Raw genomic sequence first — 16,530 nt, forward strand, 5'->3', positions numbered from 1 at the left:
AGTGTGTGAAGGGGTTAGAGTGTGTGAAGGGGTCAGAGTGTGTGAAGGGGTCAGAGTGTGTGAAGGGGTTAGAGTGTGTGAAGGGGTCAGAGTGTGTGAAGGGGTCAGAGTGAGTGAAGGGGTTAGAGTGAGTGAAGGGGTCAGAGTGAGTGAAGGGGTCAGAGTGTGTGAAGGGGTTAGAGTGTGTGAAGGGGTCAGAGTGTGTGAAGGGGTCAGAGTGTGTGAAGGGGTTAGAGTGTGTGAAGGGGTTAGAGTGTGTGAAGGGGTCAGAGTGTGTGAAGGGGTCAGAGTGTGTGAAGGGGTTAGAGTGTGTGAAGGGGTCAGAGTGTGTGAAGGGGTCAGAGTGTGTGAAGGGGTTAGAGTGTGTGAAGGGGTCAGAGTGTGTGAAGGGGTCAGAGTGCGTGAAGGGGTTAGAGTGTGTGAAGGGGTTAGAGTGAGTGAAGGGGTCAGAGTGAGTGAAGGGGTTAGAGTGAGTGAAGGGGTCAGAGTGTGTGAAGGGGTCAGAGTGAGTGAAGGGGTTAGAGTGTGTGAAGGGGTCAGAGTGTGTGAAGGGGTCAGAGTGAGTGAAGGGGTCAGAGTGAGTGAAGGGGTCAGAGTGAGTGAAGGGGTCAGAGTGAGTGAAGGGGTCAGAGTGAGTGAAGGGGTCAGAGTGAGTGAAGGGGTCAGAGTGTGTGAAGGGGTTAGAGTGAGTGAAGGGGTCAGAGTGAGTGAAGGGGTCAGAGTGAGTGAAGGGGTCAGAGTGTGTGAAGGGGTTAGAGTGAGTGAAGGGGTTAGAGTGTGTGAAGGGGTCAGAGTGTGTGAAGGGGTTAGAGTGTGTGAAGGGGTTATAGAGTGTGTGAAGGGGTCAGAGTGTGTGAAGGGGTCAGAGTGAGTGAAGGGGTCAGAGTGAGTGAAGGGGTCAGAGTGAGTGAAGGGGTTAGAGTGTGTGAAGGGGTTAGAGTGAGTGAAGGGGTCAGAGTGTGTGAAGGGGTTAGAGTGAGTGAAGGGGTCAGAGTGAGTGAAGGGGTTAGAGTGAGTGAAGGGGTCAGAGTGTGTGAAGGGGTTAGAGTGTGTGAAGGGGTTAGAGTGTGTGAAGGGGTTAGAGTGAGTGAAGGGGTCAGAGTGTGTGAAGGGGTCAGAGTGAGTGAAGGGGTCAGAGTGTGTGAAGGGGTCAGAGTGTGTGAAGGGGTTAGAGTGTGTGAAGGGGTCAGAGTGAGTGAAGGGGTCAGAGTGAGTGAAGGGGTTAGAGTGTGTGAAGGGGTTAGAGTGTGTGAAGGGGTCAGAGTGAGTGAAGGGGTCAGAGTGTGTGAAGGGGTTAGAGTGTGTGAAGGGGTCAGAGTGAGTGAAGGGGTCAGAGTGAGTGAAGGGGTTAGAGTGAGTGAAGGGGTCAGAGTGAGTGAAGGGGTCAGAGTGTGTGAAGGGGTCAGAGTGAGTGAAGGGGTCAGAGTGAGTGAAGGGGTCAGAGTGAGTGAAGGGGTCAGAGTGTGTGAAGGGGTCAGAGTGTGTGAAGGGGTCAGAGTGAGTGAAGGGGTCAGAGTGAGTGAAGGGGTCAGAGTGTGTGAAGGGGTCAGAGTGAGTGAAGGGGTCAGAGTGAGTGAAGGGGTCAGAGTGTGTGAAGGGGTCAGAGTGTGTGAAGGGGTCAGAGTGTGTGAAGGGGTCAGAGTGAGTGAAGGGGTCAGAGTGTGTGAAGGGGTCAGAGTGTGTGAAGGGGTCAGAGTGTGTGAAGGGGTTAGAGTGTGTGAAGGGGTCAGAGTGTGTGAAGGGGTCAGAGTGAGTGAAGGGGTCAGAGTGAGTGAAGGGGTCAGAGTGAGTGAAGGGGTTAGAGTGTGTGAAGGGGTCAGAGTGTGTGAAGGGGTTAGAGTGTGTGAAGGGGTCAGAGTGTGTGAAGGGGTCAGAGTGTGTGAAGGGGTCAGAGTGTGTGAAGGGGTTAGAGTGAGTGAAGGGGTCAGAGTGAGTGAAGGGGTCAGAGTGTGTGAAGGGGTCAGAGTGAGTGAAGGGGTTAGAGTGAGTGAAGGGGTCAGAGTGTGTGAAGGGGTTAGAGTGAGTGAAGGGGTCAGAGTGAGTGAAGGGGTCAGAGTGAGTGAAGGGGTCAGAGTGTGTGAAGGGGTTAGAGTGAGTGAAGGGGTCAGAGTGAGTGAAGGGGTCAGAGTGTGTGAAGGGGTCAGAGTGAGTGAAGGGGTTAGAGTGTGCGAAGGGGTCAGAGTGAGTGAAGGGGTCAGAGTGAGTGAAGGGGTCAGAGTGTGTGAAGGGGTCAGAGTGAGTGAAGGGGTCAGAGTGAGTGAAGGGGTCAGAGTGAGTGAAGGGGTTAGAGTGAGTGAAGGGGTCAGAGTGAGTGAAGGGGTTAGAGTGAGTGAAGGGGTCAGAGTGAGTGAAGGGGTCAGAGTGAGTGAAGGGGTCAGAGTGTGTGAAGGGGTTAGAGTGTGTGAAGGGGTCAGAGTGTGTGAAGGGGTCAGAGTGTGTGAAGGGGTTAGAGTGTGTGAAGGGGTTAGAGTGTGTGAAGGGGTCAGAGTGTGTGAAGGGGTCAGAGTGTGTGAAGGGGTTAGAGTGTGTGAAGGGGTCAGAGTGTGTGAAGGGGTCAGAGTGTGTGAAGGGGTTAGAGTGTGTGAAGGGGTCAGAGTGTGTGAAGGGGTCAGAGTGCGTGAAGGGGTTAGAGTGTGTGAAGGGGTTAGAGTGAGTGAAGGGGTCAGAGTGAGTGAAGGGGTTAGAGTGAGTGAAGGGGTCAGAGTGTGTGAAGGGGTCAGAGTGAGTGAAGGGGTTAGAGTGTGTGAAGGGGTCAGAGTGTGTGAAGGGGTCAGAGTGAGTGAAGGGGTCAGAGTGAGTGAAGGGGTCAGAGTGAGTGAAGGGGTCAGAGTGAGTGAAGGGGTCAGAGTGAGTGAAGGGGTCAGAGTGAGTGAAGGGGTCAGAGTGTGTGAAGGGGTTAGAGTGAGTGAAGGGGTCAGAGTGAGTGAAGGGGTCAGAGTGAGTGAAGGGGTCAGAGTGTGTGAAGGGGTTAGAGTGAGTGAAGGGGTTAGAGTGTGTGAAGGGGTTAGAGTGTGTGAAGGGGTTAGAGTGTGTGAAGGGGTCAGAGTGAGTGAAGGGGTCAGAGTGTGTGAAGGGGTTAGAGTGTGTGAAGGGGTCAGAGTGTGTGAAGGGGTTAGAGTGCGTGAAGGGGTCAGAGTGAGTGAAGGGGTCAGAGTGTGTGAAGGGGTTAGAGTGTGTGAAGGGGTCAGAGTGAGTGAAGGGGTTAGAGTGAGTGAAGGGGTCAGAGTGTGTGAAGGGGTTAGAGTGTGTGAAGGGGTTAGAGTGAGTGAAGGGGTCAGAGTGAGTGAAGGGGTTAGAGTGAGTGAAGGGGTCAGAGTGAGTGAAGGGGTCAGAGTGTGTGAAGGGGTCAGAGTGAGTGAAGGGGTCAGAGTGAGTGAAGGGGTCAGAGTGAGTGAAGGGGTCAGAGTGTGTGAAGGGGTCAGAGTGTGTGAAGGGGTCAGAGTGAGTGAAGGGGTCAGAGTGAGTGAAGGGGTCAGAGTGTGTGAAGGGGTCAGAGTGAGTGAAGGGGTCAGAGTGAGTGAAGGGGTCAGAGTGTGTGAAGGGGTCAGAGTGTGTGAAGGGGTCAGAGTGTGTGAAGGGGTCAGAGTGAGTGAAGGGGTCAGAGTGTGTGAAGGGGTCAGAGTGTGTGAAGGGGTCAGAGTGTGTGAAGGGGTTAGAGTGTGTGAAGGGGTCAGAGTGTGTGAAGGGGTCAGAGTGAGTGAAGGGGTCAGAGTGAGTGAAGGGGTCAGAGTGAGTGAAGGGGTTAGAGTGTGTGAAGGGGTCAGAGTGTGTGAAGGGGTTAGAGTGTGTGAAGGGGTCAGAGTGTGTGAAGGGGTCAGAGTGTGTGAAGGGGTCAGAGTGTGTGAAGGGGTTAGAGTGAGTGAAGGGGTCAGAGTGAGTGAAGGGGTCAGAGTGTGTGAAGGGGTCAGAGTGAGTGAAGGGGTTAGAGTGAGTGAAGGGGTCAGAGTGTGTGAAGGGGTTAGAGTGAGTGAAGGGGTCAGAGTGAGTGAAGGGGTCAGAGTGAGTGAAGGGGTCAGAGTGTGTGAAGGGGTTAGAGTGAGTGAAGGGGTCAGAGTGAGTGAAGGGGTCAGAGTGTGTGAAGGGGTCAGAGTGAGTGAAGGGGTTAGAGTGTGCGAAGGGGTCAGAGTGAGTGAAGGGGTCAGAGTGAGTGAAGGGGTCAGAGTGTGTGAAGGGGTCAGAGTGAGTGAAGGGGTCAGAGTGAGTGAAGGGGTCAGAGTGAGTGAAGGGGTTAGAGTGAGTGAAGGGGTCAGAGTGAGTGAAGGGGTTAGAGTGAGTGAAGGGGTCAGAGTGAGTGAAGGGGTCAGAGTGTGTGAAGGGGTCAGAGTGAGTGAAGGGGTTAGAGTGTGCGAAGGGGTCAGAGTGAGTGAAGGGGTTAGAGTGAGTGAAGGGGTCAGAGTGAGTGAAGGGGTCAGAGTGAGTGAAGGGGTCAGAGTGTGTGAAGGGGTCAGAGTGCGTGAAGGGGTCAGAGTGCGTGAAGGGGTCAGAGTGAGTGAAGGGGTCAGAGTGAGTGAAGGGGTTAGAGTGAGTGAAGGGGTCAGAGTGAGTGAAGGGGTCAGAGTGAGTGAAGGGGTCAGAGTGTGTGAAGGGGTCAGAGTGAGTGAAGGGGTTAGAGTGTGCGAAGGGGTCAGAGTGAGTGAAGGGGTCACAGTGAGTGAAGGGGTTAGAGTGAGTGAAGGGGTTAGAGTGTGTGAAGGGGTCAGAGTGAGTGAAGGGGTCAGATTGTGTGAAGGGGTCAGAGTGTGTGAAGGGGTCAGAGTGTGCGAAGGGGTCAGAGTGAGTGAAGGGGTTAGAGTGAGTGAAGGGGTCAGAGTGAGTGAAGGGGTTAGAGTGTGTGAAGGGGTTAGAGTGTGTGAAGGGGTTAGAGTGTGTGAAGGGGTCAGAGTGTGTGAAGGGGTCAGAGTGTGTGAAGGGGTCAGAGTGAGTGAAGGGGTCAGAGTGAGTGAAGGGGTCAGAGTGAGTGAAGGGGTCAGAGTGAGTGAAGGGGTCAGAGTGTGTGAAGGGGTCAGAGTGTGCGAAGGGGTGTGTGGGAGGTTTCGCCACGTTGCAGACTCTTGCTGATATGAATTATTTCTGTAGATGAATTGGGGCGAGAGACAAACGCTGAGCAAGAACGACGGTAAGCAGTGGTCGAAGAAGGGAAAGAACAATCTGATGGCCATGGAGGAGAACGCACTCTACTGCACTCGAATGGCAGGTAAGGGGGAATATCTCATTCCATTCATAAAACAGACATGGAGAAGATGGTTCCCATTGAGGGTCTGAAACAGGGCTGGGGGGAGCGGGGGGGAGCCGGGGTGGGGGGGAAGGGTGGGGGAGGAGCGGGGTGGGGCGGGGGGGGGGTGTGTGGGTGCAGGGGGGTGGAGGTAGATCTTAAACATGTTGAATCCCCAACAAAATCCAAATGGATCCGTGAGAGGCTGGAAGGACACCCGGGTTGTTAGAATGTAACCGGTGACAACGTTATATTGGACGTAATGTGACCAATGGGAACAAGGGTAAAGGTCAGGTGACCCAGTAAACCATGGAACCAATCACAGTGTGATGTAATCGTCAGCTGACCAGCTGATTCATTCGAAATAAGGAAGTGTGTCGAATTGTGGACAGCTTGGAGTGGCCCAGGGCGAGGCCTCAAGTTTGGAGTAACTAAGTTTCTTCATTAAACCCTTTCTCTGATTGATGAGTTGGAGTAAATTTTGTTGCATTGTCATTCGCTGCAGTTTTGAAGAGTTCCTTCCGAAGAAACACAGGTAGCCAGCTCAAGATAGAATGTCCTGCATTTCTATCGCACCTTTTCCCCAGGATGTCAGTGAGTGTTTTACATGCAAACTCACTGCGGTCACTGTTGTCATCTCAGGCACACAGGAGCCAATTTGCACACAGCAGGATCCCACAAACAGCAATGTGATCATGAGTTTGTTTTGGTGACATTGATGTGGGCTGGGGGAGGGGGTGAAGCGGTACAGACTGTACAAGGGCTTCGAATAGGCTCAAGGGGCTGAACGGCCTCCTCCAATTTCCGCTGTGACCCAGAGCTTGAACCCATGGCAAGAGGAGAAGCTGAAAGTAGGGACAGATTACTTGAAAAGGAAGTGGATTGTGTAAAACCCCCATGGTTGAACAGCACAGGAAGAAAAACAGCTCGCTGCCTCAGAGAAAGTCATTGTCTTGACTTTTTTTTATGGCTTGTGGTCAACCTTTGAACAGAAATACCACAAGGAAAGGTGACACAGCTCCTAACTGTCGCAACACAAGGTTTAACTTCAAGCCACACCCTTCAGAGATGATGTCAGGACACACTTACACACTCAAAGGAATCTTTCTCCTCCAAATAGCTGGGGTGGGAGGGTGGGGCAGTCGAAGGAGTGAAAGGGCTGAGGGGATGATGGGGAGGAGGGCTCAAAGCTCAGATGAATCGATTTTTATCAGTGAAAGGGGGTTAAAGATTATCTCCCAAGGTGGAAATGGCGTGGAGGCATCAATCCAGAGTGGCCTTGCTCATATCTTTAGTCCCCTCATTTCCACAGTCAAGGTTCAGCTGGAGATGGCACAGTTTGACCTCACGCTGGCTGTCACCAGGGGTGTTGTGGTTCATTTTATTTCTCTGGTGTGGCAGGAAAAGAATAACTAACAACAGATGCGCGGTGGGTGGCACGATGGTTAGCACCGCTGCCTCACCAGGAGCCCAGGTTCAATTCCGGCCTTGGGCGACTGTCCATGTGCAGACTGCACATTCCCCCAGTGTCTGCCTGGGCTTCCTCCGGGAGCTCTGTTTCCTCCCACACTCAAAAGATGTGTGGGTTAGGTGGACTGGCCATGCTAAATGCACGGGGGGATAAGGAGGGCTCTTTCGGAGAGGCGGTGCAGGCTCAGTGGGCTGAATGGCCTCCTTATGTGGTGTGGAGATTCTATGGGCAGCATTCTCACCCCAGAGTCAGAAGGGCACAGGCTCTGCAGAGTCAAGCACCTCGGTGCAGCACTGGTGGGGTGCCACACTGTTGGAGGGGCAGTTTTTCACACAAAGAGTTAAAGCTCAACTGTGTGTAAAAGATGCCATGACCACCGTTGGAAGAAGAACAGGGCCGTTCTCCCTTTGTTCTGGCCAATGGTAATTCCCCATACCGGGTGGAGGCTCTGACTTCTCACCCTTGCCCCTCGCCTGGGGTGCGGTGATCCTCATCCAAAACTTAGAAGGTTGTTCCTCAGCCAACATGGTGTGATGAGAAAGTAGGACATTGTTTTTTAATGTTTGAAGGGACTGCTTGGTACTCTGGGTAGTTAGTGTGTCTGGGTGGAATACAGCTCAGATGCTGGGAGAGCAGAATAATTATTCATTTTGGCTATCTGGTGTTTCCTAAGTTGAGCTAATGGGCTTTTGATGACACAATAAAAGGTTCTTTGGGGTTTTTGATGAAAGGAATGGAAGGTTGGTTTAGGTATGTCGGGTCATGTGATGATGTGGTTATTGGGAGGAGCTGGGCCTGGAACAGAGAAACAGCTTTGCACTTCTGACTGGGGTTTGTTTCAAGGCAAAGATTTTTGACAAGCTGTTGAAACTCATTCACTCTGAAAGCTTCAGGATCTGCCGACACTCAGGACAGCACGTACACCGATGGGTGCGACCTACATTTAAAGTGGTATTGCAAGTGTGGAAGAGGAATGTTGCTCATTTCAAACTGAAACAGTGATAAGTTCGAAATTAAACTTGTTTTCTTTTCAGTTTTAAGGATTGTTCAACTGTTGTAGAGTCAGAGAGGTTAACAGCATGGAAACAGACCCTTTGGCCCAACTTGTCCACGCCGCCCTTTCGTTTAAACCCCAAAGCTTGTCCCAATTGCCTGCATTTGGCCCCCATCCCTCTCTACCCATCGTACCCATGTAACTGTCGAAATGCCTTTTTAAAAGACAAAATTGTACCCGCCTCTACTACTGCCTCTGGCAGCTTGTTCCAGACGCTCACCACCCTCTGTGTGAAAAAATTGCCCCTCTGGACCCTTTTGTATCTCTCCCCTTTCACCTGAAACCAATGCCCTCTCGTTTTAGACTCCCCGACCTTTGGGAAAAGATATTGACTATCTAGCTGATCTGTGCCCCTCATTATTTTATAGACCTCTATAAGATCACCCCTCAGCCTCCTATGCTCCAGAGAAAAGAGTCTCAGTCTATCCAGCCTCTCCTTATAACTCAAACCATCAAGTCCTAGTAGCATCCTAGGAAATCTTTTCTGCACTCTTTCCAGTTGAACAGTTATATTGCTAGAGTTACATTTAAACTGTGTTAAATAAAATTTGTTTTATGATAAAAGATCCCTAATTTGTCAGAGGAATCATTCCCGGAGGGAACTATCCTTTCCTCAAATTTATACCAAATAGAAAGAATGTTGGGGTCTGTTCTGGCTTCATCATTTATCCTGGGGTCTGGTCTGGGATCTCAGCAATGGTGAATAAGACAAAGCAGATGATCTGGGTCATTGTCACTTTGCTGTTTGTGAGAGTTCACTGTGTACAAATTGGCTGCTATGTTTCCAACATCAACGGCCACAACGGCACACTTCAATTGGAGCTTGAGATCTCCGGAGGCTATGAAATGCGGCACCTCGATGTAATTCTTTCAACATTTTCATTTTTGTTTTGAAACCCACTTTCCATGAAGTGGTTTCTTTCGGCGATGGTGAAAAGATGCTTGTACAGCTGTCACGTGACCGTGCCACTTACCCTTGCAAGCTCTCAGAGTTAGCAGAGAATCTGACTCATCGTGGAGTGGAAAAAGTTGGTCATCAGGCTCACTTGAACACAGACGCAGAGTGCTGAGGTTGTTCTTCCACACAGCTCAGACGTAGCTGCCATTTTGAGAGAAGTTTTAATTGTAGGGTGGTTGCAGTTGGGGAGGAAGGCCATTCAGCCCTTTGTCAAGCTGGTGTGTCAGCTCTCCACAAGGGAAATTAGCTTGCCCCACCTCTGAACATCGCAAATTGTTTCCCTCGGGGGCTTGTCCAGTTCCGTTGTGACAACTCCACTCGAATCTGCCTCTGCTGACATGTTGCTGCAGAACCTTCACCCGAATCCCACTCCCTCTAGGTTCAGTGTTGACATCCTGAAGTTGCAGTCGCTATGTGTTTCTTGTGGATGGGTGGGGGGAGTTCCTTCTCTCTTTCTCTTCACCAAGGGCGCAGAGATCACTTCTTCCCCCCCTGAAGTTCTGCCTCAGATGGAGCTGTCATCTTTGCATCACTTCGTTCTGCTCTTCCCTCAGAGAATTGTGAAGGACAACCATCAGACCATAAGACATAGGAGCAGAATGAGGCCACTCGGCCCATCGAGTCTGCTCCACCATTCAATCATGGCTGATACTTCTCTCATCCCCATTCTCCTGTTTTTTCCCCATGACCCCTGATCCCTTTATTAAGAGCCTATCTATCTCTGTCTTAAAGACACTCGATGACCCGGCCTCCACAATCTTCTGCGGCAAAGAGTTCCACAGATTCACCACTCTCTGGCTGTAGAAATGCCTCCTCATCTCTGTTTTAAAGGATCAGCCCTTCAGCCTGAGGTTCTAGTTTTTCCTACTAGTGGAAACATCCTCTCCACATCCACTGTATCTCGGCCTTGCAGTATCCTAAAAGGTAGGGGAGTCTAAAACTACCTTGTCAATGCCCCTCATTCTTTTATAGACCTCTATAAGGTCACCCCCTCAGCCTCCTACGCTCCAGAGAAAAAAGTCCCAGTCTATTCAGCCTCTCCTTATAACTCAATCCATCATATCCCTGTAGCATCCTAGTAAATCTTTTCTGCACTCTTTCTAGTTTGATAATATCCTTTCTATAATAGGGTGACCAGAATTGCACACAGTATTCCAAGTGCAGCCTTACCAATGTCTTGTACAACTTCAATAAGATGTCCCAACTCCTGTATTCAACGTTCTGACCAATGAAACCAAGCATGCCGAATGCCTTCTTCACCACTCTGTCCACCTGTGACTCCACTTTCAAGGAGTTATGAACATGTACTCCTAGATCTCTCTGTTCTGTAACTCTCCCCAATGCCCTACCATTAACTGAGTAAGTCCTGCCCTGGTTCAATCTACCTAAATGCATTACCTCGCATTTGTCTAAATTAAACCCCATCTGCTATTCATCAGCCCATCAAGATCCCGTTGCAATTGGAGATAACCTTCCTCACTGTCCACCATGCCATCAGTCTTGTTGTCGTCGGCAAACTCACTAACTATGCCCCCTATATTCTCATCCAATTATTAACATAAATGACAAACAACAGTGGATCCCTGAGGTACACTGCTGGTCACAGGCCTCCAGTTTGAAACACAATTCTCCACAATCGCCCTCTGGTTTCTGTCAAGAAGCCAATTTTGTATCCACTTAGCTACCACACCGTGGCTCCCGTGAGATTTAACTTTATGCAACAACCTACCACGCGGTACCTTGTCAAAGGCCTTGCTAAAATCCATGTAGACAACATCAACAGCACTGCCCTCACCTACCTTCTTGGTTACCCCTTCAAAAGACTCAATCAAATTTGTGAGACATGACTTTAGACTCTCAAAGCCATGCTGTCTCTAATCAGTCCTTGCATCTCTAAATGCCTGTAGATCCTGTCTCTCAAAATACCTCCCAACAATTTACCCACCACAGATGTGAGGCTCACTGGCCTGTAGTTCCCAGGCTTTTCCCTGCAGCCCTTTTTAAACAAAGGCACAACATTTCCCACTCTCCAATCTTCAGGCACCTCACCCATGACTATCCATGATTCAAATACCTCTGCTGGGGGACCCACAATTTCCTCCCCAGCCTCCCACAATGTGCTGGGATACACTTTATCAGGTCCCAGGGATTTATCTACCTTGATGCACTTTAAGACTTCCAGCACCTCCTCCTCTGTAATGTGTACACTCCTCAAGACATCAGTATTTATTTCCCCAAGTTCCCTAACATCCACTCTTTTCTCAGCAGTGAATACTGATGAGAAATATTCATTTAGGACCTGCACAAAGATGATCTTTTTAATCCTTAAGAGGCCCAACTCTCTTCCTTCTTACTCTTTTGCCCTTCATGTATTTGTAGAAGCTGTTTGGATTCTCCTTTGCCTTATCAGCCAAAACAATTTCATGTCCCCTTTTTGCCCTCCTGATTCCTCTGTTAACTCCACTCCTACACCCCCTATACTCCTCAAGCGATTCACTTGGTCCCAGCTGCCTCTGCATGTCATGTGCCTCTTTCTTCTTCTTGACCAGGGCCTCAATATCCCAAGTCATCCAGGGTTCTCGACTTCTACCAGCCTTGCCCTTCACTCTAAAAGGAATATGTTTACCCTGAACTCTGGTTAACACAGTTTTGAAAGCCTCCCACTTACCAGACATCCCTTTGCCTTCCCACAGACTCCCCCAGTTAACTTTTGAAAGTTCCTGCCTGATACCATCAAAATTGGCCTTGCCCCAATTTAGAATATTTACTTTTGGGACAGACCTATTACTCTCCATAGCTGTCTTAAAACTAATGGAATTCTGGTCACTGGCCCCAAAGTGATCCCTCACTAACACTTATGTCACCTGCCCTTCCTCATTTCCCAAGAGGAGGTCAAGTTTGCCCCCTCTGCAGTCGGGCCATCCACATACTGAATGAGAAATGGTCACCTCTCATTCTTCTAAACTCCAATGAGTACTGGCCCAACCTACTCAACCTCTCCTCATAAAATCCCTCCATACCCAGGATCAACCGAGTGAACCTTCTCTGGACTGCCTCCAATGCCAATATGTCTTTCCTTAGATAAGGGGACCAAAACTGTTCACAGTCTTCCAGGTTTGGTCTAATCTGTGCCTTGCAGAGTCTTTAGGAAGTCTTCCCTGTTTTTACACTCCATTCCCTTTGAAATAAAGGCCAACATTCCATTTGCCTTCTCTATTAACTGCTGAACTTGCATGCGGGCTTTTTGTGATTTATGCACAAGGACACCCAAATCCCTCAGTCCCGCAGCTGGCTGCAAGGTGACAGGGACTGGGAGATGAATGTACAGGGCTATCAAGTGTTTAGGAAGGATAGGCAGGAGGAAAGAGGGGGTGGCGTAGCTCTGCTGATTAAGGACAGCATCAAGGTGGTAGCAAGGGATGATATCGGAGCCAAAGAGCAGAAAGTGGAATCGTTGTGGGTGGAGATTAGGAACAGCAAAGGGAGGAAGACGCTGGTGGGTGTCGTCTATAGGCCCCCGAATAATGATCTGGAGGTGGGGCGGGCTGTTAACGCGCAAATAAGTGCGGCGTGCAGGAATGGGACGGCAGTAGTTATGGGGGATTTCAATCTGCATATTGATTGGTCGACCCATGTTGGACGAGGTGGGCTCGAGGAGGAGTTCTTGGAATGCTGCCGGGATAGTTTCCTGGAACAGTGTGTGTTGGAGCCGACGAGGGAGCGAGCTATCTTGGATCTGGTGCTATGTAATGAGGCGGGTAGAATTAGGGACCTTGAGGTGAAGGATCCTCTTGGAGAGAGTGATCATTGTATGGTGGAGTTTCTGTTGCAGATGGAGGAGGAGAAAGTGGGTTCCCGGACACGTGTCCTTTGTTTGAATAGAGGGGAGTATGGTAGGATGAGAGAAGAATTGGCGAATGTGGACTGGGGGAGCGCGTTGGAAGGTAGGTCTGCTGAGGAGCAGTGGAGGATCTTTAAGGAGATCTTTCTTGGTGCTCAGCAGAAATTTATTCCGATGGTTAAAAAGGACAGTAGGAAGAGAGGTAATAAGCCGTGGATAACGAAGGAGGTGAAGGAAAGTGTTAAATTAAAAGCGGAGGAATTTAGAGTAGCTAAGAGCAGTGGGCGAGAAGAGGATTGGGAAAGGTTTAAATGTCAACAAAGATTGACAAAAAAGTTGATAAAGGAGGGTAGAAGAAGCTATGAAGCTGGGCTAGCGCTTAATATAAAAAAGGATAGCAAGAGTTTTTATAAATATATAAAAAGGAAGAGGCTGGCTAGGGTGAACGTTGGTCCTTTAGAGGATGAGAAAGGGGACCTAGTGGTAGGGGATGGGGATATGGCTAAGGTCTTGAATAACTTTTTTGTTTCTGTCTTCACGGAGGAGGACGTGAATAATTTGCCGGGTGTTAGCGATGGAAAGGTGGTAGGACTGGAGGGTCTTAATGACATTACTGTTACTAGAGAGGTGGTGCGCGACAGACTGGAGGGGCTGATTGTGGACAAGTCCCCAGGACCGGATGGAATGCATCCGAGGGTTCTGAAAGAAATGGCGGAGGTGATAGTGGATGCCTTGGTGGTTATTTTCCAGACGTCGCTGGATTCCGGGGAAGTGCCGGAGGATTGGAAAACGGCTAATGTTACGCCGTTGTTTAAGAAGGGTGCCAGGCAAAAGGCGGGGAATTACAGGCCGGTTAGTTTAACGTCTGTGGTAGGTAAAATGTTAGAATCCGTCATTAAGGAGGAAATTGCGAGGCATCTTGAAGGGAATTGCTTGATAGAGCAGACGCAGCACGGTTTCATTAAAGGGAAGTCGTGTCTGACAAATTTACTGGAGTTCTATGAGGATGTGTCTAGGGCGGTGGATAGAGGAGAGCCGGTGGATGTGGTCTTTCTGGATTTTCAGAAGGCGTTTGATAAGGTACCTCACAAGAGGTTACTGCAGAAGGTCAGAGGACATGGAGTTGGGGGTAGGGTGTTAGCGTGGATAGAGGATTGGTTGTCAAATAGGAGGCAGAGAGTGGGGGTCAATGGGTGCTATTCGGATTGGCGGTTGGTGACTAGTGGGGTGCCCCAGGGGTCGGTGCTGGGGCCTCAGCTATTTACCATTTATATAGATGATCTGGAGGAGGGAACCGAGTGTAGGGTGTCGAAATTTGCTGATGACACCAAGATTGGGGGAAAGGCAAATTGTGCGGAGGGTGTGGAGAGTCTGCAGAAGGATCTAGATAGGCTGGGCGAATGGGCCAGGAAATGGCAAATGGAATTTAATGTTGGCAAGTGTGAGGTGGTCCACTTTGGTAGGAAGAATGGTAGGAAGGACTATTACTTACGTGGCGAAAAACTGCAGCAGGCGACGGTGCAGAGGGACCTCGGGGTCCTTGTGCATGAGTCGCAAAAACCCAGCCTGCAAGTGCAGCAGGTGGTCAGGAAGGCGAATGGGATGCTGGCCTTCATAGCGAGGGGGATTGAATATAAAAGTAGGGAGGTCTTGCTGCAGCTGTATAGGGCATTGGTGAGGCCGCAGCTGGAGTACTGTGTGCAGTTTTGGGCGCCGCACCTGCGCAAGGATATTTTGGCCCTGGAGGGAGTGCAGAGGAGGTTTACTAGGCTGATACCGGAGTTGAGGGGGTTGAGCTATGAGGAGAGGCTGAATAAACTAGGCTTGTACTCGTTAGAGTTTAGAAGAATGAGGGGAGATCTCATTGAGACGTATAAGATGATGAATGGGATGGATAGGATAGAGGTGGAAAGACTCTTCCCGCTCAAAAAAGACAGTAGGACTAGGGGGCACAGCCTCAAGATAAAGGGGGGGCGGTTCAGAACGGAGTTGAGGAGGAACTTCTTCACTCAAAGGGTGGTGAATCTCTGGAATTCTCTGCCCGTTGAAGTGGTGGAGGCTGCCTCGCTAAATATTTTTAAGAAGCGGGTTGATGGGTTTTTGATAAGAGAGGGGATTAAGGGTTATGGGGAGAGGGCGGGAAAGTGGAACTGAGCCACGACAGATCAGCCATGATCTTATTGAATGGCGGGGCAGGCTCGAAGGGCCAGATGGCCTACTCCTGCTCCTATTTCTTATGTTCTTATGTTCTTTCTGCAGTTTTTCTCCATTTAAATAATATTCACTTCTTTTATTCCTCCTACCAAAATGCAGAATTTGTCATTTTCCTACATTATATTCCATCTGCCAGTTAATGCCCACTTTCCTAACCTGTCGGTATCCCTCGATAGATGTGTCAATCCTCACCACTTGCCTTCCCACCTATTTTTGTGCCACCTGCAGACTTGGCAACAGTGCATTCACTTCCCTTGTTCAAGTCCTTAACATATATTTGAAGTAATTGTGGCCCCCAGCACTGATCCCTGTAGCCCTTCATTTCTCATGATGTGGAGATGCCGGGGCTGGACTGGGGTAAACAAGTCTCACAACACCAGGTTAAAGTCCAACAGGTTTATTTGGTAGCAAAATCCACTCTCTTTCGGAGCGCTGCTGCTTTGTCAGGTGAGTGGGGAGTTCTGATCACAGACAGAGCGTACAAAGATACACATTCTGTATTCTGTAAACTGAGTGTGTGTCTTGACATGCCTTGTCTGTGATCAGAATTCCCCACTCATCTGACTAAGGAGCAGTGCTCCGAAAGCTAGTGGCGTTTGGTACCAAATAAACCTGTTGGACTTTAACCTGGTTTTGTGAGACTTCTTACTGCACTTCATTAATTCCAGGTCCTGAAAATGACCCTCTTATTCCAGACCAAACTGGCATCTGGGCTCAGGGGAGCCTCCCCCACCATGTGGACTCTTGCTGTGCTGTGATCACCTCCCAGAATAAGGATCGCCGGTGGGCTGGTGTTCTTGCTAGCACAGGGCCCCTTCTGGAGACGAAATCAAAGCACACACTCTTCCGGCAGCTCCTCCTTCCTGTGACAGACAACCCACCTGTTGTTCTCAACAGCCACACCCTCTCCAAGGTAAACTCCCAGGAACAAATGGCAGGGAACGAGTGTGAGTCAAGCCCGAGTTTCGTGGTGGTTCTCCACTCTGCTTGCCTGTCCTACTTCCACCAAGAGAAACAGAATGCGACTCCAGTTCAGAGATGAATGTGAATGAGAGATAGGCATCAGCATTGTTCTCTGTCTGACAATCTCGAGGTACCTTTCGTGCCTTCCTGTGCAGTTTTTCCAGAGAGCGACAGTGCGGGGCGTTTGAACGACACTGTGTGGGATGTAAGAAACTTTCTCGGTGTGTTTTTACTGGAAACCTCCACCCGTCCGAGAATTGGACCGTGGATGTTTTGGCAGGGGTGCCGGGGTGGTGGGCGGGGGGGAGGGAGTGCTGTTGTTTTTGCTGCGAACCAGCTCCCCCCAGGGTCTGTCACCACAACTCAGCAGAGTCCCAGTGCTGAGGAGTGGGACTGGAAGCTGGGAATGGCACAGGGGTCTGCGCTGTTAGACCATCTCTCCGTGTCTGAACACGGCAGTGGGAAAACAGTGCAGAGTGGATGGGGGGGAGCGGAGGGGTATCGAACTGCTCAATCTCTCCCCGTCCCCTTGATGTTCTACACAGATGATGGACTTTCCCAACTTTGTGTAAACTCCTTGGGCTGGATTTCACGTGGGTGGGGGCATGATCGCAGCAACCCCCCCCCCCCTCCCCTCGCTCAAATGTTAAAGGGACGGAGACTACCCCAGGGGTGGGAATGAGAGTGGGAACCTATCAGCCCACACTCTTCATGGCTGCCCCACAGCACCCCTTAAACCCACCACCCCGTCCCCCTCACCAACCTCAGGAAGGTGCTGTCCCACCCCGCTTTGGGGAACTGCCGACCAATCACTTAT

General features: G+C 50.2%; 1 protein-coding gene across 1 annotated transcript in view; it reads left to right on the forward strand.

The window, feature by feature from the left end:
* LOC145361339 (docking protein 2-like) overlaps window positions 1-16,530 on the forward strand; it is a 77,118-nt gene that overhangs the window by 39,042 nt on the left and 21,546 nt on the right. Inside the window, exon 3 of the mRNA XM_080217007.1 lies at window positions 5,077-5,194. Coding sequence (XP_080073133.1) covers window positions 5,077-5,194 — 118 coding nt within the window. The remainder of the gene's footprint in view (window positions 1-5,076; window positions 5,195-16,530) is intronic.

Source organism: Carcharhinus amblyrhynchos, chromosome 34 (genome assembly GCF_965287045.1).
Source record: "Carcharhinus amblyrhynchos chromosome 34, sCarAmb.v2.hapA, whole genome shotgun sequence".
Lineage (NCBI taxonomy): Eukaryota > Metazoa > Chordata > Chondrichthyes > Carcharhiniformes > Carcharhinidae > Carcharhinus > Carcharhinus amblyrhynchos.